The sequence below is a fragment of the Eleutherodactylus coqui genome, chromosome 4 (genome assembly GCF_035609145.1).
Source record: "Eleutherodactylus coqui strain aEleCoq1 chromosome 4, aEleCoq1.hap1, whole genome shotgun sequence".
In the NCBI taxonomy this organism is placed as follows: Eukaryota; Metazoa; Chordata; class Amphibia; order Anura; family Eleutherodactylidae; genus Eleutherodactylus; species Eleutherodactylus coqui.
In genome coordinates, this window is record NC_089840.1 from 87,584,834 (window position 1) to 87,610,417 (window position 25,584).

General features: G+C 42.7%; 1 protein-coding gene across 1 annotated transcript in view; it reads right to left on the reverse strand.

The window, feature by feature from the left end:
• The window catches only part of ADGRG2 (adhesion G protein-coupled receptor G2), a 142,437-nt gene that overhangs the window by 17,296 nt on the left and 99,557 nt on the right, over positions 1-25,584 (reverse strand). The window contains exons 17-24 of the mRNA XM_066599835.1: positions 24,033-24,151; positions 22,840-22,882; positions 21,005-22,149; positions 12,237-12,426; positions 11,230-11,386; positions 9,614-9,757; positions 7,991-8,119; positions 6,036-6,075 (exon numbers count right to left, since the gene is read on the reverse strand). Of these exons, the coding sequence (XP_066455932.1) occupies positions 6,036-6,075; positions 7,991-8,119; positions 9,614-9,757; positions 11,230-11,386; positions 12,237-12,426; positions 21,005-22,149; positions 22,840-22,882; positions 24,033-24,151 (1,967 nt within the window). The remainder of the gene's footprint in view (positions 1-6,035; positions 6,076-7,990; positions 8,120-9,613; positions 9,758-11,229; positions 11,387-12,236; positions 12,427-21,004; positions 22,150-22,839; positions 22,883-24,032; positions 24,152-25,584) is intronic.

The window sequence follows — 25,584 nt, forward strand, 5'->3', positions numbered from 1 at the left end:
AATTATTTCATATCATGTTGTGTACAGTGGGGGGCAGAGGCTACTAATGAGAGTAAAACACAACTCAAAACTGCTACAAGTTGAAGACAGTAAGGCTGGGTTCACACAGGGCGGATTTGCCACGGCAATTCCGCCCACGGCCGCTAATCTCGGGATTAGCCAGCCATGTGGACGGCCAATCCGCTGCGGTAAGTCAGGCTGAAACCGCGGCTGCAGCGGCCGCAGCCGCGGCTTCAGAAGATGCAGCATGTCTATTTATTGTTTATTTCCACCGCGGCCGCGGTTCTGCTGGCGGGAATCTCGCGGTTTTTGCTGCGGCCAAACCGCGGGATTTCCAACGGAAATCCGCCCAGTGTGACCCCAGCCTAAAGTAGATATAGCCAGTTCAGCGTGCAAAAAAATCTTATTGCTTTATTTGAAGTAGTCACATAAGAACTTTAAGAAAGACCGCAAGTCGGTGGAAACGTGTTAGTGGCCATGGCATAACGCTACACATTTTAATCTTTTGTCTCAAGCTTTTATGTGAAAACTTCAAATAAAGGAATAAGATTTTTTTGCACATTGAACTGGCCATTTCTACTTTCTCGCCAAACGCCTGTGTGAGGGAGGCCTGGCAACTTCACGCGGATGTATATGCAACTATGCTCGCTGCTACGGAGTGTAGTTGTACATGAACGAGGGAAAAATCTTTTTTTTTCTACCTTTCAAATTCCATGCTATTCCGTGTGAGTTTGAAAAAAAAGTGGGAAGATAGGCCCCGCCCTATCTTCCTCACACGTAGTATTAACGAGCAAGAATCCCGCTAGTGAAAACAAAGCCATTAAAATCAATGGTTTTGTCTCATTCCGTTATTCGGCTATGTTCATCACTGCCGTATAACGGGCCAAAATCACGCCCATCTGTTTAAGCCCTAAAACTCACCTTATAAATCCTTCACTGCTTCCATTCTGATCTTTCCCGGGTTCCCTAACAGTCTCTGTTCTTCTTGCTCCCTGTTGACACAGATACATGAGTGCTGCTGATGCTAATCAATGGTCACATTAGTGACCCGCTGTAGCCAGTAACTGGCTGGAGAAATCCCATGTACGTGGGTGACAGGGACCATAAGTACACAGAACAGCAGGGGACCCAGGAAATGTCAGGATCGGACTGGAGAAGAACTGAGGCTACCTACACACGGGCGAGCGTTCAGATACTGCGCTCGCCAACATGCGTTTTCATGGTGATTCGAGGCTTTATATTGCAAAAACACCTCCCATCACTTCAGTAAAGGAGCGATCGTCCAGCGCGGCTTTCAGCCACGTCAGAGATAAGGCAAGCGTTGCCCATTGTTTTCAAAGGGAAATCTCGCATCACACTTGTGCGATGTGTTTTACTGTCCCATTAAAAAGAATGGGTGATGAGTTCCGAGGAACACAAAAAGATAGGACATGCTCTTGTATATGACTCCATTCAAAAGAATGGGGTTCATATTCATGCAAGGTTTGTGCGTCTTGCAACACCCAAATCTCGCACACGTTTCTCAGCCGTCTGAAAGGTATTATTTCTTTTATTATATTTTGCATTAATAAAACATTGTGAGCGTTTTTGTTTATATATTTTAAGAGGCTGGACATTCCCTTTAACTAATAGCAAAAAGGTAACTTTTCATGGTAACTATGATGTTACTGATACATTTCATAATAATGATGTCATATGTAAGAATATCCAGTTGGTGAAAGTAATAATAAGAATCTTTAGTTATATAGCGCCAACATGTTTTGCAGCGCTTACAAGACAGGGGAAATAAAAACAAGACCACGGTTACATAAAGTAATTAACTGATGTAAACAGTAGGGGTGAAGGTCCCGCTCCAACGAGCTTACATCAGGCAGAGTGGGGTTCGGTGTAGGGGATATGGTATGCCTCCCTGAAGAGGTGCGTTTTTAGAGCATGCCTGAAATTTAGTGTGTCAGTGATTGCCCGGTTAGCTTTTGGTAGCGCCTTCCAGAGGACTGATACTGCTGTCGAGAAGTCTTGGAGGCGGGAATGAGAGATTCGAATTAAAGGGGCACTTAGTCTGATTTTATTAGCAGAGCGGAGAGCCCGGGCTGGCTGGTGGATTGAGATGAGGTAGGCAATGTAGGACAGGGTGGTGCTGTGGAGGGCTTTGTGGATGAGGGTAGTAAGTTTAAATTGTTTTCTGTATTAGATGGGCAGCCAGTGCAGTGACTGGCACAGGGCAGAGGCGTCCGAGTAGCGGCTGGACAGGAAGATGAGCCTGGCTGCCGCATTCAGGATGGATTGGAGAGGGGAGAGTCTGGTGCGGGGAGGCTGATCAACAGCGAATTGCAATAATCGAGTCGGGAGTGGATAAGGGCAACAGTAAACGTTTTTAGCGTGTCTATGGTGAGAAAAGAGCGGATTCTTGCGATGTTCTTGAGGTGCAGCTGACATGTTCAGGTGAGAGATTGTATATAGGGGGTAAAGGAGAGATCGGCATCAAATACGACCCTGAGGCAGCGGGCATGCTGTCTGGGATGCTTGAAAAAGACCTGACTGAAAGGTCGAAACGTAGCAACCATCTGTATGGCAACCATCTTTTAATGGAGGAATAAAGGTTTGAAATCTTTCACCGCATCTATATGATGCCGCGGGCTTTCTTTTCATTTGCTGCTGTCTGGGAGTTATGGTGATGCCACATACAGAGATGGAGATGTCAGGATGAGGTCGGTTAGTAGAGGGCGGGAATAGGAGAAGGTCCATTACTATATTTTTTTAATGAAATGAAAAAGAGAAAAAAACCTCAGCGCTCAGAATATGGGTACAATAATGATTAAAGATGGTAGAAAAAAGAAGAAAAAGAAAGGAAATGGACTTACTTCACGGAGGCGTCTTTTGTATAGACGCCCCCAGTCCCGGCAAACGTAACAAATTCCCGTCGGCAGCAAGATTGATGGTTCCAATATTTATTAAGAAGTAGACGCGTTTCGGCCTTACACAGATTAGGCCTTCATCAAGTACTTATATAATATGCAAAGCATACAGTATTTATATAGTAGTCTTAGGGTAATTACCTCTCTATGGAATGAATAGACGTGGCTTCCGGGTCCCGGCTAGTCACGTGGGAGCGGCAAGTATCTCCGTGATGACATCACAGAGTTGCAGTGTGTGATGGGATAGAGTCACGTGGGGGCGTTACGTCGCGTAATGACACGGCGGGCTCCCAGTATCACGTGGGGACGGCAGTGCCTACGTGTTGACGTTGTAGAGTTGCATTGCCAGATGGAGTAGGTCACGTGGGAACAGCACGTCGCGTGATGACACGGCGGGATCCCAGTGACGCGAAGGGTTTCCAGTGTGTTATGTGATGGAATCACATGACTTAGTGACGTGTGTTTGTATATTGGGAGGCGGGACCATAAGCCTCAAAGCAATAGTACAACGGTGACGTGACCTGCTTCAATGAATATGTCAAGGTCTAAAAACGTAATTTGAGTACGACTAAAGGAACCTGTGAATTCAAGGTTCCAAGAGTTACAGTTCAACTCTTGGAACCTTGAATTCACAGGTTCCTTTAGTCGTACTCAAATTACGTTTTGAGACCTTGACATATTCATTGAAGCAGGTACTATTCAAACAAAAACCCATTTTAAAACAGTAGACGCCAATAGCTTCTTGGATTTCCGGAGCAACCACGCCAAGCAGTGGAAAGTAAGTGTCCCGTTTGGCCAATTCAGACGCATTAGGCGTAATTGTTCCTCTATCAAAGAATACGATATACAGTCAAACATTCTATCGCAGAGGTTCAGGGACAAAAAATATCCGGAGACACTTATTTCTAATTCTCTAAACAAGGCTAAATTAGGGGGAAGGGATATCCATCCCCCCAATCCTGAAACATGCCAAAATAAGGATCAACTTCCATTCCGCAAATTTGATTGTAACTTTATAACCCGTTTTAACTCCTATCATAAGGAAGTAAGGGAAATTATCAAGCACAATGGCACATTTTAAAGTTGGATCCCTTGTTATTGACAGAGATATCTCCACAACCCCAAACACTTTTTAGAAAGGGCCGGACAATGGGAAATATCATAGCCCCTTCTCGCCCTAACCAACTTAGTTCCAAAACAAGGACAACCAAACAAACACATTCTTTAATATCTCTTGGAACATATAAGTGTGGCAAACAAAATTGTAAGTGCTGTCCAATAATTTGCCACAAGAGGAAAGAGGTGGAATCTTTAAACGGTACCCCCCCTTTCCAAATAAAACAACACTTAAATTGTGGGTCCAACTATGTTATCTATCTTATTGAATGTCCTTGTCCATTGAGATATATAGGACGCACTATAAATCCCCTACGATGTCGAGCTAATCAACATAGGTTTAACATTAAAAACAGCTACCTAAAACACAGTGTATCTAAACACTTCTTTTCCCACCACAACTCCAATCAATCTCTTTTAAAAATAACACCTATTGAACAGATCCCCGTCGGCGATTTTTCCAAACTTAAAACCAAAGAAATGTTCCATATATTTCATTTTAACACTTTGACTCCTTATGGTCTCAATTAAACATTAGAGAAAATTTGATTTAATATTTTATATTTTGACTTTTTAAGAGGACTAGAATTTAAATATTTATTTATCTACTCACCCATATACTATATGTCATACATATTTTAAATTAAATCCATCAACATATTTTAAAAACTTTAATAAATAAATTAATCTAACCTTTTATGCTTTTCTCCCTCCCCCCTCCCCTTCCCTCCCCTCCCCTCTTTTAATTAACTATTATATTGGAGTAGGCATATAAGTTTGTAGAAGCACATTTACCATCTAATAATCAATAATATTTGGTATATATAATAACTATACCTTTTATTATGCAATGGTTACATTGTTATGCAGCATGATCCTATGAGATATTGCCACTTTACTGCTGCCAGTCTGTTCTTAAGGCGGACCCCATTGTACATTACTATATTATCCTTCACGTGATTACACCTCAAATAGATAAGAATATTGGCTTCAAAGCGACATGTCACGTCACCGTTGTACTATTGCTTTGAGGCTTATGGTCCCGCCTTCCAATATACAAACACACGTCACTAAGTCATGTGATTCCATCACATGACACACTGGAAACCCTTCGCGTCACTGGGATCCCGCCGCGTCATCACGCGACGTGCCGTTCCCATGTGACCTACTCCATCTGGCAATGCAACTCTACAACGTCAACACGTAGCCACTGCCGTCCCCACGTGATACTGGGAGCCTGCCGCGTCATTACGCGACGTAACGCCCCCACGTGACTCTATCCCATCACACACTGCAACTCTGTGATGTCATCACGGAGGTACTTGCCGCTCCCACGTGACTAGCCGGGACCCGGAAGCCACGTCTATTCATTCCATAGAGAGGTAATTACCCTAAGACTACTATATAAATACTGTATGCTTTGCATATTATATAAGTACTTGATGAAGGCCTAATCTGTGTAAGGCCGAAACGCGTCTACTTCTTAATAAATATTGGAACCATCAATCCTGCTGCCGACGGGAATTAGTTACGTTTGCTGGGACTGGGGGCGTCTATACAAAAGACGCCTCCGTGAAGTAAGTCCATTTCCTTTCTTTTTCTTCTTTTTTCTACCAACTTTAATCATTATTGTACCCATATTCTGAGCGCTGAGGTTTTTTTCTCTTTTTCATTTCATTTGCATTTACTCCATCATACGCATGATCGGAGCTTCTTCAAGCCGCTCTGCAGTGCACCAGTGGCCTGCATAAATTTGGGCACAAATACCATCTGCCAGACTATAAGAAGCATACATCCATCTCTTCGCCACGAGCCTTATATGACGTCTTTTGGACATCCGAATAAGTGAGCGCCACCTATCAAATTTCTTGACTATATTTTTTTAATATTATATACAGTACAGTTGTAAAAGATCGTCTTGGTCTGTTATCGATCAACCCAACAAGTTATTCCATGGTGTACAGTAATGTGAGATTCACAAATGTTTCTGTGTAATATACTTACTGTTTTTATCAAAGTCCCAAAATACACACTCCACCTGATCCTGCGGAAACACAAACGGAGATCAACATTTTATCTTAATAAAGAATATGTTTATTTCCTTTTGATGGTCTGAAATAAATAGTTACTTTAATAAGACCTTGTGACCTCGGGGTGAATCCAGCCCATCTTCCCTTCTATGACACTGCCTTGTAATAATGCAGGAATGCTCTGGCATCCATCAGGTCAGGCTGGGCAGGATTAGCTCCAAGGTGGATACTTCCCTGTCCAAGATTTCCTTTATTCATCTCTAGTACATGATTAGAGATGAGCAAGCGTACTCGTTAAGGGAAATTACTCAAGTGAGTATCGCCATTTTTGAGTACATGCCTGCTCGTCTGAAAAGATTCGTGGGCTGGCGGGGTTGAGTGAGCAGGGGGGAGCGGGGTGGGTGGGTGGGTGGTGGGCGGGAGAGAGAGAGAGATCCCCCTCGTTACCCCTCGCCGCCCCCCGAATCTTTTTGGGCAAGAAGGCATGTTCTCGAAAATGGCGATACTCGCTCGAGTAATTTGCCTTAACAAGTACACTCTCTCATCTCTATACATAATGTATTTCATAGGAGACGCATATTGGATGTGCCGGTGATTAATCTGCTGTTAGAGCTCTTGAATTTTGAATATAAGTCCACACAAGCTGCTGCCAAGGCGAATAGGATCATGGGGGCATCAAAAGAGGTCTAGGGGCGCATATCAGGAACATTGTTCTTCCTCTTTACAATTCACTGGTCAGACCACCCATGGAATATTGTGGACAGTTTTGGGCAGCGGTACTCAAGAAGGACATATCAGAACTTAAGCGGGTACAAAGACAGGCAACTAAAGTAATAAATGGAATGGGCGGCCTACAATACCCAGAGAGATTATGGAAATTGGGGTTATTTAGTTTAGAAAAAAGCCATCTGAGGGGCAACCTAATATATCAGGGGACAATACAGAGATCTCTCCTATCATTTATTATACCCTGGACTGTGACTGTAACAAGGGGGCATCCTCTAGAGGAAAGAAGGTTTTTACACCAACTTAGATGGGGGTTCTTTACTGTAAGAGCAGTGAGACTATGGAACTTTTTTGCCTGAGGATGTGGTGATGGTGAATTTGATAGAGAGTTCAAGAGGGGTCTGGACGCCTTACTTGAGTGATACAATATTATAGGTTATAATCATTAATAACTTCAGAAGGGTCGGTGATCTGGGGATTAATTCGATTGCCAAACTTGGAGTTGGGAAGGAAATTTTTTCTCTTAAATGGGGCAAAATTGCTTCTATCTTAATAGTTTTTTTTGCCTTACTATGGATGGACATGTGTCTTTTTTGGGCCTAATATGCTGTGTTACTGGCACATACACTGTTCAGCCATAACACTGAAACCACAGACAGGTGAAATGAGTAACACTGATTATCTCCTGATAATGGCACTTTTCAAGGGGTGGGATATACCGAGCATCAAGTGTACAGGCAGTTCTTGAAGCTTTTGTGTCGAAAGAAGCAAAAATGTGCAAGCGTAAGAATCTGAGCAACTTTTCCAATGGCTAGATTGTGATGCCTAGATAATTAGGTCAAAACATCTCCCAAAAGGCAAGACATGTTGGGTGTTCTAGTATACGGTGGTTAGCACCCATCAAAAGAGGTCCAATAAAGAGCAGTCCATAAACTGGCAATAGAGCTATGGGCACTCAATGATGTGCACAGAGAAAGTAGCCCATTTGGTCCGATCCCACACATGTATTGTGCCTCATATAATATAACAATAGTTGATGAAAAAGTGCATTCTGCTTGTGATAGAAAAGTGTCAGGATGTGATAAATCGCAGCTTGCTGTTTATGGGGCTGCACGGCCACAAATATTAGGTGGGTGGTTTTAATTTCATTGCTGATTGGTTTATAACCCATGTTATAGCCTTGCTATGTAGATAAATACTTACTGAGATATTGTTTGCTGAAGTCTTTAGTGTCACAGTAACATTTTCCTTTAGGTTAGTTATTGAAAGGTTTGCAACACTTGACGATATCACTTTGCTCACCAACTGTTGGTTTGCTTGGAGGAACGGGTCCTGATAAATATGCAGAAAAAGAAAAGTATTAAAACATATACTGATATAACTACTTGATGTTACAGTTAATTGCTTTAATATTCTGTGGCCACTGGCATAACAACAACTTGAAACACTTTAAGTAATGAAATACTCTTTTTCCAAACTTTCTGAATGTCCCCCAGCCCTGCCCATTTACCCCAGTATCCAGCATGGGCATTTCTCTGCCTACAGCCTCACAGATCCCCCAAAACATTCCTTTGCCCATCTCACACCAAGGCCATGAAGCATGCTGCCCTCTGTTGCAATGAGCAATTCCCCATAGCCAGCCGCCGTAATGTGAGGGTTCTTGGTGTTGCGGCTGCTGTGATGTGGGGCCTCGTCTGCATGCAGGGTACAATGCTAATTGCTCAGTTGCGGCTCCCCTCCCAACGTGATGCATCTACCAGGCTTCACAATTAGCATAGACTTCTATGACCCGTTCTTCATCTGCTGAGAACAGCCGAAGAGTAAAAAACACAGTTGAAGGGGAGCAGCGCTAAGGTGAATGCTGCGGCCTCTTCATTTCGGTGACCAGTGAGGATCCCAGCACCCGAACCTCCACGATCAAATCCTTTTACGTTTCTATAAAATCTCAAATGTTTTATGAAAGTACAGTGACTCTTTAAAGGAGTTTTCCCACTAACTGTGGGAACTCTCTGCCTGAGGAAGTGGTGATGGCAAAATCCATAGAGGAGTTTAAAAGGGGACTTGATGTCTTTCTGGAGAAGAAGGACATTATAGGATATAAATATTAGGTTAATTGTCAATCCGAGTATACAGGCAGGTAGGAACTATTAGGGGTTGATCCAGGGAATAGTCTGATTGCCATTAGGGAGTCGGGAAGGAATTGTTTCCCCAAAAGGGCTAATTGGCTTCTGGCCTTGGTTTTTTTTGCCTTCCTCTGGATCAACAAAGGAGGATAGACAGGCTGGACTAGATGGACATTGTCTTCATTCAGGCTTACATACTATGTTACTACTTAAAATTGCTTCGTAGCCACTCTGTACTTCCTGGTTGCTGCTGTGACCTTCTAGATCCAGTGATTGGCTGCAGCAGTCACATGTCCTGGTCAGCAGCAACCAGGAAGTGTGAAGTGGCTGTGAAGCAATTTTAAGTAGTAGGAAAACCCCTCTAAGGTCAAATTCACACAAGCATACTACTAATACATGTCTGAGTCTGTATAATAGCTGCAAACCCTGGCTGGCGGGCCTGATTACTACAGCTGATAGCATCATAAAGACCTGTGACCCTGTTAGTTTGGGTCCTATTTACAGTCAAGCTGGGATTTGCAGCTATAATGCGCTCATGTGAAATTATCTTATTCGTTATCTTTATTGTTATCTGGCTTGTTTTCTGTGTTTATTATTTAATTAAGATCCATCTGTTGGAACAGCAGTAGAAGTTTCACAGTCCGCGGTTATTTTTACATGAACATCCTACCGCGCTAAGAAGTCCTAAATCTGACATTTTTACCTGGAAAAATGAAGTCTGTGCATAATAGTTAAACTGCACCCTGGAAGCGTACTTTTTGTCCTCAGGAGACAAGTCAGTGATTAATGACGCAGGAAGAAGAATGGACCCATCACTGTTTGCTGACGCTTGAGAACCCAAAGATACCTGTTAAATAAAAACAATTTACACTGACACACACATTTAAAAAAGTACAATAAACACAAATATGATTGAAAGAAGTTATGCCAAGATCCACAAACTCTTTGAGAAAGCAGAGCTCAGGGCAATCAGCTAATCACCCCAAGTTCTCCTTTTGGCACCCCCGGCAGACAGCTGATCTTGCCAAGGCAAGCCGTGGCCATGATGATATTTTGATGTGAACGGCTGTCCTGTAATACTAACGTTTCCCAGCAGCGACCACTGTAGGGAAACGTTAGTATTACAGGACAGCCCTTCACATAAATGACCATCCTGTAATAACATGATAGCAGAAATTGCGCCAGGATCGGAGCCACTCTCACTGAATGGCTCTGCATTCTTGGGCATAACGGGGGAGTTCTGAGCAGGGAACCCCGCTCTCCAACATTCACACGCACAAAGGGGCATAAATACGGGAGATACCATCTTGGCACAACTGCTTTAATATAGGCATATAGACAGTATGAGATATTTATAGGGTCTACAAATTACCTCATGTGTACGTTACAAGCTTGTCTAAAGCCCCTGGAACTATTAGCAAGAACCTCATCTACTGCATGGAATTGGTTTACCAACCGAGTCAGTTATATATACAACAGCCCGTCAGTCGACTGACAAGGCAGGAAGATGAAGGAGCTTCCATACCAATATACTGTTCTCATATATAAGCCCATGTAAAACATATAAAAATATACATATATTAGAAATTGTAAAACGGTATATGCAAATATATGCAAATCAATTGCAAACACAACACATTATACTGTAACTGCAAATTCAGACACCAGTTGTGCAATCTCCTAAGGCTAATAGAGAGATATTCTCGCCTCTGAAGCCCTGAGTGCTCAGTGTAATTGTTCGCTTCTCATTAGTTTTCTGCAGGCATAAAAGTCATCGTTCACTTGTTCGCTTATCGTTCGGTTTAGACAGCACTCATTCAGTGCCCTTCATTCACTTACACAGAATGAGCCTACCATGCATTCGCCTGTCTAAACAGGTCAAATGAGAGCGAATGCGTTAGTGGTGACATCATTCGCTCTTTCAAACGAGGACCCTTAAGCACAACTTGACTGAGATATTTTCAGTCAACTACACATATTCCCCTTAGTTCCAGGTGATCAATAAAAGCTAACCACTCCTGCAGAACCTCACACTACCTTGGCAATATCTTACCATGCAATACCTTACCATGCAATACCTTACCATGCAATACCTTACCATGCAATACCTTACCATGAAACCCTTTACCACGTTCCCTATATACATAATCTTGCGCTTTATTTTAATGAGCATTCTCACAAATATGACACTACATGGGTAGCTACATTGCTAGTGCCGTCCCCGCTGATAGTCCCTTGTGCACTGAGAGCTCCAGCTATGCTGCCTCACATTGTAGAGCCTTGCAACTTTTTTTGGAGGGACAAGATTCCTGATCTTACATTTAAGGCAGATGAGGATTCAACACCGAATGACGTTCCTGTGAAAGAGCTGTCATTGACTTTAACCACAGCCAGTGCCAAGGATTGAGAGGTGAGAGAAATGCATTTTCCAGGGAAGGTCAGCTGTAAGCCAATTTTATCCACTATTTTAATTAACCTACAAACAGAAAATAAAATACTTAGTAACCAACAAATAGCCCATTTTCCTAATTATCTTGGACTGAAATCCATGTATAATATTTACAGAAACAGATTAGTATGTGCTAAGGATACAAATGTAGAGCATACATTTAGGCCGGGCTCACACGAGCGTGTGGTAAGGGCATATTCTGCGTGCGGGTTTTGTGCACGTAATAGGCTGTACCAGTCTGCCATAGGCTTTTAGGTTGCCACTCACACATATTGCGCAAAATACAAGCGCAATAAAAATCATGGCATGTTCTATCTTGGCGTGTATTAAGTGTGCATACTTGCCCAAAAAGTGCATGGCGATTGGCAGAACGCAGCAAGTACGCAATGACATTGGCGCCTTGCATGTGGCACAAAGTGAATCATGGTCGTGTAAGCCCCGCCTTAAGAAAAATAAATCCTACACTAAAGTTCAGACCTCTAAAGCCTGTGACTACAACTCCAAGCATGCCGGAGGGCCTCTGGAAAGTCGCTGCCATGTTTTTTGCAGCACGGAGTAGTGTAACATTATGTTATACCAATAAGAAAGCAGAAAATAGTATCTACATGCTTACTTGTAAAATGTTTGCCGAAAAGTCATTTTTTTGCGTAGGCCTGGCCCATAGAAATCCATAAGTATGTCACGGTTTAGATTTGGCTACCGTATCTAAACAATAAATGAGGTGTGAAATGGCCCCGAGATGTCTGGCCAAACTTCTGCATGTGCTGGAAACTAATAGGAACTACATCTCAAGCACTCCTAATGATATAGAGATGTACAAGTACTTGTGTCACGGGGACTCGCAGGAGTCGCCTCTGATGGAAACAGACTGACTTACCTATTTGAGAACGGTCCGAGAAGAGTTGGAGAAACATTTAAAAATTTATTTAAGACATCAAGCAATCTCCTTGCATCCTCGGGATTTACTTCTCCAGATAACAGGTCTTCCATTTTGGACACCAGGTAATTTACAATGGATGCATTGAGATGATTGGAATCGAAGATGTCTGTCAAGTTATACAAGCCATCTTTGAAAAAAAAAAGAAAAAATGTAAAGAAGCAATTAGTTGAGGCAGAAACATCACACTACAAATTCTGTTACCCAGAAATGTTACACATAAGACAAAGTTCTACATTACTTTGGAGAGAAACAAAAATTGAGAGGAATGTATATATGAATTCCTGATGGCCAAATGTTCTGTGGAGGTGGAGTTGCCCCATATAAAGCAATAGAGGACAAATTATGGATTTGTATATCCCTATTTAAGTCCCCATTGTCTTACACGTTTAATTAAGTCTCTGCAAGGCAGACCAAACACCCACAGATTTACTCATCGCTATCTGTTAAAAAGTACAGTAAAGTGGTGGATGCAATTAAAGGAGTTTTCCAGGATCAAAACTATTGGTGACAAACCCTCAGGATAAGTTTTAGAGGAAGTAACACACGTGGGCTGGGGGTGCAACACTTCTAGTCGATAAATGATCAACAAGGGAATTATCCGGTTGTTCCTTTATTAATATTTCACAGCAGTTTCTGAAGAAGGGACTGCGTCTCCGAAACGTGTTGGAAGTTTTTAATTCATAATAAAGAAGAATTGGGTATTTTTCTTGTTTGATCATTTATCGGCAAGAAGTGTTGCGCCCCCAGCCCACGTGTTTTACTTCCTCCCAAACTAAATTACCACATCCTGCTAATACAGTAAAATCTGGTAGCAATCTACTATCGTTTATTCACTGAGACAGTAGGGTTCTCGTTTAATGTAAATTAATTCACTGGAAAGGACCCACTAGAAAATATAATTGTTTTACAATTAACCCCTTAGTGACGAAGCCTGTCTGCGCCTTAGTGACGGAGCCAAATTTTGGAAATCTGACATGCGTCGTTCAACGTAGCATAACTCCGTAAAGGCTTTACATATCCCAGTGATTCTGACATTGTTTTTTCGCCACATGTTGTACTTCATTTAGATTGTAAAAAGAGACAGATATAATTTATGTATATTTATTAAAAGTACCAATATTGGAAAAATTTTGAAAAAATTGTCATTTTTTCACATTTTCAACCGTAATATCTCAAATATGTCCAAACATACTGTACAAATTTTTGATAAGATATGTATTTCCATCTGTTTACTTTATTCTGAATGCACACTTGAAAAACTTTTGTGTTTTTTTTTAACCATTTAGAGGACGTACAAATTTAACATTACTTTTCAGCATTTTGAGGAGCACTTTGTTTTCCTGCACCAAGCCAAGTTTGCAGAGGCTCATAAGTGTCAGAATAATAGATACACCCACAAATGACCCCATTTTAAAAACTACACCCCTTAGTGTATTCACTGAGGGGTGTCATGAGTATTTTGACCCCACCAGTTCTTTTCAGGAATTAGTTCAATTTAGGGGACAAAAAATAAAATTTCATATTTTTGCAAATATGTCATTTTAAAGACATATTTTTTTCCTATAGAGCCCATGAAAATGAGGATTTACACACCAAAATGGATACCCCCGTTTCTCCCGTGTTCAGAAACATACCCATTGTGGCCCTAATCTTATGTCTGGATGCATAACGGGAGCCAAAATGAAAGGAGTAGTCGGTGTCTTTCAGAACATAAATTTTGCTTGAAGGCGTTTTAGGCCCCATAGCACTTTTGTAGAGCTCTTGAGTGGCCAAAACCAAAGAGAACCCCCACAAGTGACCCCATTTTGAAAACTAGACCCCTTAACGAATTTATCTAGGGGTGTACTGCCCATTTTGAGCCCACAGTTTTTGAATGAATTCAAGCCAAGCAAAAGGAAAAAATTGTGATTTTCATTTTTTTGTCAATTCTGTCATTTTAAAAACAGCTTTTTTTGTACAGCTCACGCATAAATGAAGCCTTTCATCCCAAAATGGATACCCCTGTTTCTCCCGTGTTCAGAGACATACCCATTGTGGCCCTAATCTTATGTCTGGATGCACAATGGGGCCCAAAACGAAAGGAGTAGTCGGTGGCTTTAAGAACATAGATTTTCCTTGAAGGAGTTTTAGGCCCATAGCACTTTTGTAGAGCTCTTGAGTGGCCAAAATCAAAGAGAACCCCCACAAGTGACCCCATTTTGAAAACTAGACCCCTTAATGAATTTATCTAGGGGTGTACTGCCCATTTTGAGCCCACAGTTTTTGAATGAATTGAAGCAAAGCAAAAGGAAAAAATTGTGATTTTCGTTTTTTTGGCAATTCTGTTGTTTTAAAAACTCCTTTTTTGGTACAGCACACACATGAATGAAGACTTGCACCCCAAAGTGGATACCCCTGTTTGTCCCGTGTTCAGAGACATACCCATTGTGGCCCTAATCTTTTGTCTGGATGCACAACGGGGCCCAAAATGAAAGGAGTAGTCGGTGGCTTTCAGAACAGAAATTTAGCATGAAGGTGATTTAGACCCCATTGCACACTTGTAGAGCCCGTGAGCGGCCAAAACGACAGAGAACCCCCACAAATAATCCCATTTTGAAAACTAGACCCCCTAACGAATTATCTAGGGGTTTACTGTGTATTTTTACCCTACAATTTTTGAATAAATCTAAGCAAAGCAGTAGGAAAAAAATTACAATTTTCATTTTTTTGGCAGTTGTATCAATTTAAAAACTGTTTTTTTTGTACAGCACACATAGGGATGAAGACTTTCACCCCAAAATTGATACCCCTGTTTGTCCTGTGTTCAGAACCATACCCCTTGTGGCCCTAATCTACTTAAAGGACGCATGGCTAGGCCTATAATGGAAGGAGCACCCGTTGGATTTTAGGGTACAACGGAATAAATTCCAGGCCCCATTGCCCACTTATAGAGTCATGGAGCGTCCAAAACTATAAAGACCCCCACAAATATCCCCATTTTAAAAACTAGACCCCTTAACGAATTCATCTAGGGGTGTACTGCGTATTTTGACCACACAGTATTTGAATAAATTTCAGCAAAGCAGAAGAAAAAAATTACAATTTTCATTTTTTTGGCAATTTTGTCAATTTAAAAACTTTTTTTTTTGTACAGTTTACATAGGAATGAAGACGTTCACCCCCAAATGGATACCCCCGTTTTTCCCGTGTTCAAAAACATACCCATTGTGGCCCTAATCTACTTACAGGAAACATGGCAAGGCCTGTAATGGAGGGAACACCAGTTGGATTGCAGGGCATAACTGAATAAATTCCAGGCCCCATTGCTCATTTGTACGGAATAAAAATTGACTCCCTAAAATCCCCCCCCCCCCCCCTCCACGCCCTTTTCGGCGTTCCCCAAATCTTAGATAAAAGTAATAATGTGAACTGTGTAGTATTTCCAAAGACGGGTAATTATGGAGGCTGGTTGGGATGGGCACATGGGGCAATAAAACCGGGTATCCCCCTCCTCTCATGCTTTTTGGGAGTCATTTTTTGACCTCAGTGGCGGGGATGGGGTGTAAAAAGTGGCGCTCTGTGAGTCTCCGTAAGCTTGATGAGGTGCGGCGGTCTCACACAGAAGGCGCTCAACAAGGTGCTCCTGGAACTGCAGGACGGCGAGCGTTCCCGGGGCTTCTTGTAAATTGCGTATTACAGGTAGCGGTCTGAATAACGCCGGACTTACGCAGCCGTAGGTGGATCCCGGCTGTGAGCCCGGCTGTGACCCTGCGTACGGCCGCGTAATGTACTGCGCATAACTGCGTACTTACACGGGCGGTCATGCGCAGTACACTTTTTTTGTTGTTGTTTGTATTTCCCGCACCGTCGCTTAGCGATGACGCGGGTACCCGCAGCCCGTATACAACGTAGTTGCGTATGGGCTGCGGGTATATCCATGACCATGGAGCACAATGGGCCCCATGCTGCGGATAGCCACGGTAAAATAGAACCTGCTGCGTTCTCTTTTCTGCGAGTGGATTACGCAATTCCAACCCGCTAATGTGAGCGGAATTGTGTAATCCAATGCGATTGATCTGCGTATTACCGCTAATCAAACGCATGCGGAATCCGTAATTCCTATCCGGTCATGTGAGACCGGCCAAAGGTAGATCGCTACCATTTTTTCACGTGACCGGGGACCGCTCAACGAGGCCACCCGTCACTGCTCCAGGCTCTCGGCGACCGTTGGTTGCCGAGAGCAAGGAGATATTAAGTTTTCTGGGCTCCCCGACTCCTGCGCATGTGTGCGGTGTTTTGCCAGCGGTCGCATGCGCAGAATACGGGAAAGTTCACGGAAGAAGATTGCGTCGGGGTGCAAATATGGAGGCCTCCGGTAAAAAGTTTTATCTCCTCTCACCGATCGCATCAGTGAGGGGAGATGAAGCTTCACCTTTTTTTAACTTTTACGTGATCGCCATTATTCTTTAGATAACGGCGAACACGTGATCAGGAACCGCTCACCGCGGCCCTCCGTGAAATCTCCAGGCTCTCGGCTAAGTTTTGTAGCCAGGAGCAGGGAGATTTCAAAAAACCACGGCTTTTGCGCATGCGCCTGCCACATTGGTGACGGGCGCGTGCGCAGAAGCTGGGTTGAGGTCCGCGGATAAATCCGCAGGCCTTAGGTACGTCATTTCATCCTCCCTCACGGATATGATCCGTGGGGGGAGATGAAACGCAAGCTTTTTTTAACTTTTTAAAACTTTTTTTTTACTTTTTAAAATTTTTTTTTTTTTTTTTTTTTTACTTTTTGCACTTTTTTTTTTACTTTACATGATCACTGTCATCCATTGGATGACAGTGATCATGTCCCTGGTGACATCCCTCTGCTCTTGGCTACACATGGCAGCCAGGAGCAGAGCAATTTTGAATTTCCCGGGGCTCGAGCCCCTCTGTGCACGCGCCCGATGTCAATCATCGGGCGCGCATGCGCAGACGGGGATTTCGGGTCCCGGGACATCGGGACATCGCAGAGGACCGGGGGTGAGTATCTTCACCTCCCCTCATGGATCCGATCCATGAGGGGAGGTGAAACTTTACTTTTGTTTTACTTTTTAAACTTTTTCGCGATCACCGCTATCGCAATGGATAGCGGTGATCGCGAGCCCGGGGACCGCTCACAGTGGTCCCCGGTAACACCTCCTGGTTCCCGGCTACCTTCAGGAGCCGGGAGCCAGGAGATTTTAAATTTGCCGGGGACACCCGAGCTTCTGCGCGTGCGCGTGATGTCATCGTCAGGCGCGCATGCGCAGAAGGCCGCCGGCGGGTCCGGGAGGACCAGATCTCCGGGGGACACCGCCGACAAGCCGTGTGAGTATTTTCAGCTGCCGTGATGGATCCGATCCATCATAGCAGCTGAATTACTACTTTTTTACACTGTTTTATTTACTTTTTTGCGATCGGCGCTATTCATTTTATAGCGCCGATCGCAATGCCGGGGGGGACTGCCCGCATCCTGGGATGACAGCTCCATGCTGTCGGCTACCTGCGGGCACCGACAGCATGGAGCTGTCACGTCCTCAGGCCAGTGGGCATCAATCCAAAGAGGATGCATAAAACTACGTCCTCTAGGATTAAGGCCCACTTTCTGAGGACGTAGTTTCCCGATGGGGCCGTCGTTAAGGGGTTAAAAAATAACTTTTATTTATCCTATTTAAAATAGACAAACATATATGACAACAAAAAATTTAATAATACCTCCGTTATCAGTACTGTATTCGCAATAAATGACAGTTATTTTGATACTTGTTATTGCTTATGTGGAGGTATGCGCATATGATAGGGATCACCCTGAAAATGGTCTGTTACCTAGAGATCCAAAGGTCACAAAATAAACAGTTGGCCCAGATACGGCCTTGACTGTATAAAGGATTAGACCGTGGATCTCGTGTGATTATTCCACTCCTTTAGGGCAGTTTATTGTAATTTATTGAAACTGATACACTTATAGTTATTCACAAAAAAACGTGGATCTTTGGGAAAATATTGCATTTCTAGGGCGCAGTAATTGATGATTATTGCGATTAATGCGCCTGCTATTTGTTGAAACGATCGACGCGTTTCCTCGGCTCCTAGTTATTTAGCCGATTCATCAGGATCAGAGTATCATGTTTTGATATTATCCACTTAGGAAAGTAAAGCTGGGTGTTTACAAAATCGCAAGAGGGTGCTCAAATTACGATATAGAGCAATTGATTTTCCTAGCAGTTCAGCTTTATAGCCCACTTTGATTGCCACACTACAGGCTATATTACTGATAGGATGGATATTTGCTCAGATGCAAATGGACAATTAATACTATGATGATGGAAAGATGACCCAACAATTGAGAAGAAGGATCCTGTCACACATTGGTAAGATCTGCCGCGGTGAGAGTACCAGTTTGGCTAACCATATACGTGACGTGCATGGGAATGACCCCCACACGGTAACATTCAAAGGTATTGAAGCCCTAAGACCCACAGCACGCAGGGGCCATTTAGATCGCAAACTCTTACAGAAAGAATCACAATGGATTCACCGCCTCAATTCGGTAGCTCCAAATGGTTTAAACGAATTATTAGCCCTGGCAGAGCTATCATCACCTTTACGGTAAATGTATAATAATAAAAAATACTATTACTTTATATAAATCTTCATATACCGTATATGATCAAATATTTTTTAATCGAACTCAAGAAAACAGTTACCAAATTGAGCTGAAAATCAAAAGGTTTCAGGATTATGTATATTTCCTTGATTAAGGCCTCGTTCACATGTACATTGTTTTACACGCATCCAAGCTGCACAAAAAGCAGTGCTGCACGGATGTGCAAACAATGCGTGAACGAAGCTCTGTGCCCACCGCTTCCAATGGGGCCGCCGCTGCTGCCCATTACATTATTCTGGATTACACTGTATCATATCTGCTCATCTCTTGGAGAATATGAGACAGACTAGGTAAAGAATACAACTACACTTCTAAGATTAGTAAAACAGACCCCTTTCTCTCACTGATGGCAAATCCATTCAGATAACTGACACAAACTAAAAGGAGGCAACGATTTATGTAAGATTTCTATAGTAGAAACATTGATTGAAGAAAAACAAAGTTATTCACAGGTTCTCCAATCAACACAGTTTCTGAAAAAGACTTCTGAATTATCTGAAATCCATGTAACCCAAACAGATAATAATTAGAGATGAGCGAACATACTCGTTTCGAGTAATTACTCGATCGAGCACCGCGATTTTCGAGTACTTCCGTACTCGGGTGAAAAGATTCGGGGGGCGCCGGGAGGTGTGGCGGAGCGGGGGGTAGCAGCGGGGAACAGGGGGGAGCCCTCTCTCTCTCCCCCCACTCCTCGCTGCAACCCCCCGCTCACCCACGGCGCCCCCCGAATCTTTTCGCCCGAGTACAGAAGTACTCGAAAATCGCGGCGCTCGGGCGAAAAAGGGGCGTGGCCGAGTAGGTTCGCTCATCTCTAATAATAATATATAAGTAATACAGTAAAACATTATAAATAGAAATGAGCGAGCACGCTCGGATAAGTCAGTTACTCGAGCGAGCCTCGCTGTTCTCGAGTAACTGCATTCTTGTCTGAGCGTGCTCGGGGGGGCGGGCACCCCCTGCTGCCCCCCCCCCCTGAGCATGCTCGGACAAGAATGCAGTTACTCGAGAACAGCGATTCTCGCTCGAGTAACTGACTTATCCAAGCGTGCTCGCTTATCTCTAATTATAAACAAAACTTAATTAGACCAATCTTAGCCACTTTGCATAAAGAAATGGGAACAGAAATTGGACAGATATCAACAAAAGCAGGACATAGTAAAACAAATCCTACTCATTTTTTATCTCAATAAAGATACAAGAGCTCAAATATAAGAATGTATTCGATGGTACAGAATAGCCCAATTATTAAGCAACATAGACTGTAAAACATTTTCCAGCATGGGGGCAGTGTGACAGTCTGGTATAGCTTTCCCCCCAATCCAGCCAATCTGGAATCAAATACAACATTCTTAGGCAAATTACAATTTAGGCACATTTCTTGGAAAAACATTTAAAATCCCACTTGAATTCGCTTTACTTAATTTAGATGAAACTCACAGAGTATGCTTTTATTTCATGAAAAAAGCACTTGTGAAACCCGCACTTAAATCTCATCTCTTTAACTGAAACACCTTTTGCGAAACAGGCTACATTACATCCTTCTCCTCTTTTCCAAAAAGATTTTACCACTCAAAATTCATCCATCTGGGAGACAAGATGAGCTAATAGTGCACTGAGAGATCAGATTACATGCTGCCCAAAGAAGTCTATGAAGAGGGGAAGGAAGAGCAAGAAAGATGTGGCTGCAACTAATAGTAAGTGTTTTAGTGTACTCAACTACTGGACTCACATCTACACTGCTCACCTCTTCTCTAGAATGTTTTCTATGGTGCTGCTACATCTCTGTATATAAAGGAAAGGGAGCAGAATCTCCTCTTTTCTACATGCACAGTGTATGCGAAATATCCTAGAAGCTAGTCGCTACCTAAAAGCTCTAAGAATGATAATTAGCAATGGAGCCTGCAAAGGGGAAAACTGAAGAAATATGCAGAATACAGGTCATATAACATTCAGAAATAGTGTTATCCCTCTTGTACACACACGGCGGCTTATTCCTAAAACACATCTAAAATGACAGGTGCATTTTAAGGTTTACCTGTAAAGCCTGTTGGTATTGCAGTGTTATCTGAACTGCTGGAACCACTTGTACTGGTTACACTTTGGTTGTATTCAGAAGCTGTTTCAGATTCACTGTAAAAGGTTGACATAACACCTGTATCAACAGTGGTTTTGTTCGCACTAGTTCTTGTAGGTTCATTATTACCTGCTGTATTCAATCCATTATTTATAGTTGTCATAGATCCACTGTTAACTGTTGAAGTAGATCCACTATTAGTAATCCTTGTAGATCCACTGTTAGCTGTTGTATCAAGTGTATCATTTATAGTTGTCATAGATCCACTGTTAACTATTGAACTAGATCCACTATTAGTAATCCTTGTAGATCCACTGTTAGCCATTGTATTGAATCCATTGTTTATAGTTGTTATAGATTCACTGTTAACTGTTGAACTAGATCCACTATTAGTAGTCATTGTAGATCCACTGTTAGCAGTTGTATTAAATTCATTATTTAGAGTTGCCATAGATCCACTGTTAACTGTTGAACTAGATTTACTATTCGTAGTCCCTGTAGATCCACTGTTAACTGTTGTGTTTAATCCATCATTTAAAGTTGTCACAGGCCCTTTGCTAACTATTGTATGAGTCCCACTGTCAACAGTTGTCATATGTCCACTGTTAACTGTTGTATGAGATTCATTGTTACCTTTTCCATTACGTTCCCTATTGATAGTCACCATTGTTCCTTGGTCACCTGCTGTATTGGACCCATTACTAAAGGACACTGTAGTTCCATGGTTATCTGTTGCATTAGCTCCATTATCAGTCAGTGTACTTTCACTGTTAAGTGTTGTTTTAGATTTGCTGTTTACTGTTAATGTAATGTCACTTTCAACTGTTGTATCAGATTTACCATTAATAGTTGTTCTTAGTCCAGCATCTACAGTTGTATTAGATAGAGGATTAAGGGATGTAATGTGACCATTATTAAAGCTTGTACTGGATCCTTTGGTAAAAGTTGTAGAAGGTCCACTGTAAACAGTCCTACCAGATCCATTGACGAAACTTGTGCCAATCATCAAGTCACTGTTATTGAAACCTGTGGACTGGAATCCTACGGTAACGCTCCTTCCACTTCCACTTCTGCCGGCAGAGGAACACACAGGGGTACTGAGAATGCTGCAAAAGGAAGGAGAAGCTTACACTTTGAAAAGGAGGAGAGCAAAAGTAGTGTGGTTCTGTGTTAGCCAGGAAAAAGAAAATTATATATATATATATATACACACACATGCTCGCCTACAGGACTTCACCAGAGCAGCACCCATCCTCTGGAACGCTCTACTCCAAGGCATCCGGACAATTCCCGATGCACGAACTTTCAGACGTGCATTGGGAAATTTCAAACGCACCTCTTCAGGGAAGCATACCAAATCTCCTGACCTAGTCCCCTGCCCCTCCCTATGGTGCCACACCCCGTTTGCCTTCTAATAATTTAGCTGCACATGAAATTCCCTTTTGCCTGTGTTCCCCATGCCTTGCTCCCCCCCCCCCCGCCCCCTGCACCTCCTGTACCACCCCCAACCCATTTGTGTCAAACCCAATGTACCTCACATTGTAATTGTTGTATTATTTTGCATTTATCTATGCCTTAAAGCACTGCGGAATAAGTTGGTACTATACAAATACAGATTATTTTATATATATATACATACACACACACACACACACAAAAGAGCAGAGACATGGTGTGATTAATTTCCCTCTTCTTTGTGGTTGTTGTGACTTGACATCAAGAAAAGTCTTGTTATGTGGTTGTACATATGGTTTTCAACAAATGAAAGGAAATTATTGAAAGTGAACAGGACTTACCAGTTGGGGAATGAACACTCTTCTTGGCAACAGCAGTAGTAATCTACATCAAACACAAGAATACTGTACATTAGCCATCTTACGCAAATCTAATATATATGCAATAGAACTGACAGTGAATAGTAGATTTGCATGCTGGTAAAAGGCGTAAAAAAGTAACTGACGGGGCAGTTTAGTGCATGAATTACACAGAAATAGTCAATGCTGTATATAACTAACTTCATTTATTCATTCATTAAAGGGGTTGTCCCGCGAAAGCAAGTGGGTCTATACACTTCTGTATGGCCATATTAATGCACTTTGTAATGTACATTGTGCATTAATTATGAGCCATACAGAAGTTATCAGAAGTTATTCACTTACCTGTTCCGTTGCTAGCGTCCTCGTCTCCATGGTGCCGTCTAATTTTCAGCGTCTAATCGCCCGATTAGACGCGCTTGCGCAGTCCGGTCTTCTTCTTTTCTGAATGGGGCCGCTCGTGCCGGAGAGCGGCTCCTTGTAGCTCCGCCCCGTCACGTGCTGATTCCAGCCAATCAGGAGGCTGGAATCGGCAATGGACCGCACAGAAGACCTGCGGTCCACCAAGGGAGAAGATCCCGGCGGCCATCTTCACCAGGTAAGTAAGAAGTCACCGGAGTGCGGGGACTCAGGTAAGCACTGTGCGGTTTTCTTGTTTAACCCCTGCATCGGGTTTGTCTCGCGCCGAACGGGGGGGCTATTGAAAAAAAAAAAAAACGTTTCGGCGCGGGACAACCCCTTTAATGTGTCATATCATTCACTGTTCTCTGTAAACAATCTTGTCACACAATCTTATCTCTGTTACTCATTTGGTCTGTCATGACACAAACTGCATGTTTTTGTATCTACGGTACATATCAATACTATGTTGCCACCCAGAGGCGTAACTTGAAGCTTCTGGGCCCCATGGCAAAACTTGGAACAGGGCCCTGAACTATAATGCTTTACTCATAGTACTGGGTTCCCTATATGGAGAAGAGAGGCCTTATGGGCCCCCTAAGGCTCCTGGCCCCGGGTGCAACCGCATCCCCTGCATCCTCTATAGTTACGCCCATGTTGCCACCAAAGAAGATGCTTTACTGAATGGATACTATCTTCCAGCAAAACGGAAATAAGAAAAGGTGGACAAATCCTATTTCATAAACCAAATGACAAGTATGGAACGGTCTACTTACCTATTCTATTCAACTCTTGTATATACTGTTTAACGAACACAGCATTTCTAATCAATATGTCACAAATGTCAATGGCAGTATCATTAGTTCTAAATACCAAGACCCTGCAGGTCTTCATACTATAAGAAAAGAACCAAAGAAAGAAAATTAGGACCTAGATTAAACAATGAATATATACAGAATAATGTAGATTTTCTGGATTATTAGATGGTGGATTAAATGAATTCCACTAGTTCATAATTTATGCTACTGCAGGCCTAGTGTGTGGATACTCTATATTATCAGATGATTATTGAAACCATAAACCAAAAATAATTGCAAGAGAGGTTGGAGGGCTGGTTTCCTGTTCCTGACATTGTACTTCTGTAAGAAAAACATGGTATTGCTTTCAGGTTGCTACTATGATGTAGCTTGCCCCCTCCAGGCTGTGTATTCTGCACTTTCCTTCTAGAGAAAAGTGTTGATGTAGGAGTTTTGAGTGGATCTACGTACATACATATTATATGTGTGACAACTTGGAGGTTGTTAGCTCATCGGATCGCCATCTTTCCTCCACCCCTGCGTGGTCGCACACAATTAAACCACGTCCAGGCCAGAAGTTAAGTACAAACTTAGTAAATCCGTCCTTTATTGTGGTAGATCAACAGCAATAGTAACACAATCTTCACAGTGTTGTTACTGGTCACGATGTACAGGAATACATACAAGTCCCTGGCCGTCTGGCCGCTACATAACATAGACTTAATCCTGTTAACCCTACAGGTCTAGTGCCCTAACATATAGTGTGATAGTCCATCACATCATACTAATCGAGGGTGTCAACCAAGGGGCCAACCACACCTGTCAGGTTCTTGGCTCTCTCATCCATCATCAAGCATTCAGCAGTGGACCATGGCTTGCTCTACAATAGACCTCTCAGGACTCTCACAGGGGTAGAGTGTCCCCAAATGGACTCTGATCTCAGAAACTCATGAGCTTTTCTGTACTGTAGCCTCACCTACCCAGGTGTTTGCTGATTAATTAGGAAAAAAACCTTCTGTGCAGGAGATTTCCTCACAAAACTTATTCAAAAGCCACTTCTGGGACTGCATTCCCACATAAACCCCCTTCCCCACTTCTGATAAAGGCTGCAGTTCTTATCACAATACTCAATCCCCCAGGGTCAAAGATTCTATTTTAGGGAATTCTCAGCCCTATTAACCTAACTGGTCGAGCTATATTAAAGGGCTTATTTTTAAGCTGTCTCCCTTCACTTGATCTATAGCACCAGCTACTCTTTCCCTTTACTATACCTTGCACATCTTCTGGGCTTTTCTGCCATTTTTCTTCTTCTTGAAGCTTAAAGACTTTGCAAGTCTCTTTTGCTAGCTGTTCTCTGGTGACAGACACCTACTGTATGCAAGCTAGAGGCAGTACAACAGGGTACTAGAGCCTCCATGCCTGCCTATATGACATCTTGTATCCAAGCTAGAGGCAGTACAACAGGGTACTAGAGCCTCCATGCCTGCCCATATCACATCTTGTATCCAAGCTAGAAGCGGTACAACAGGGT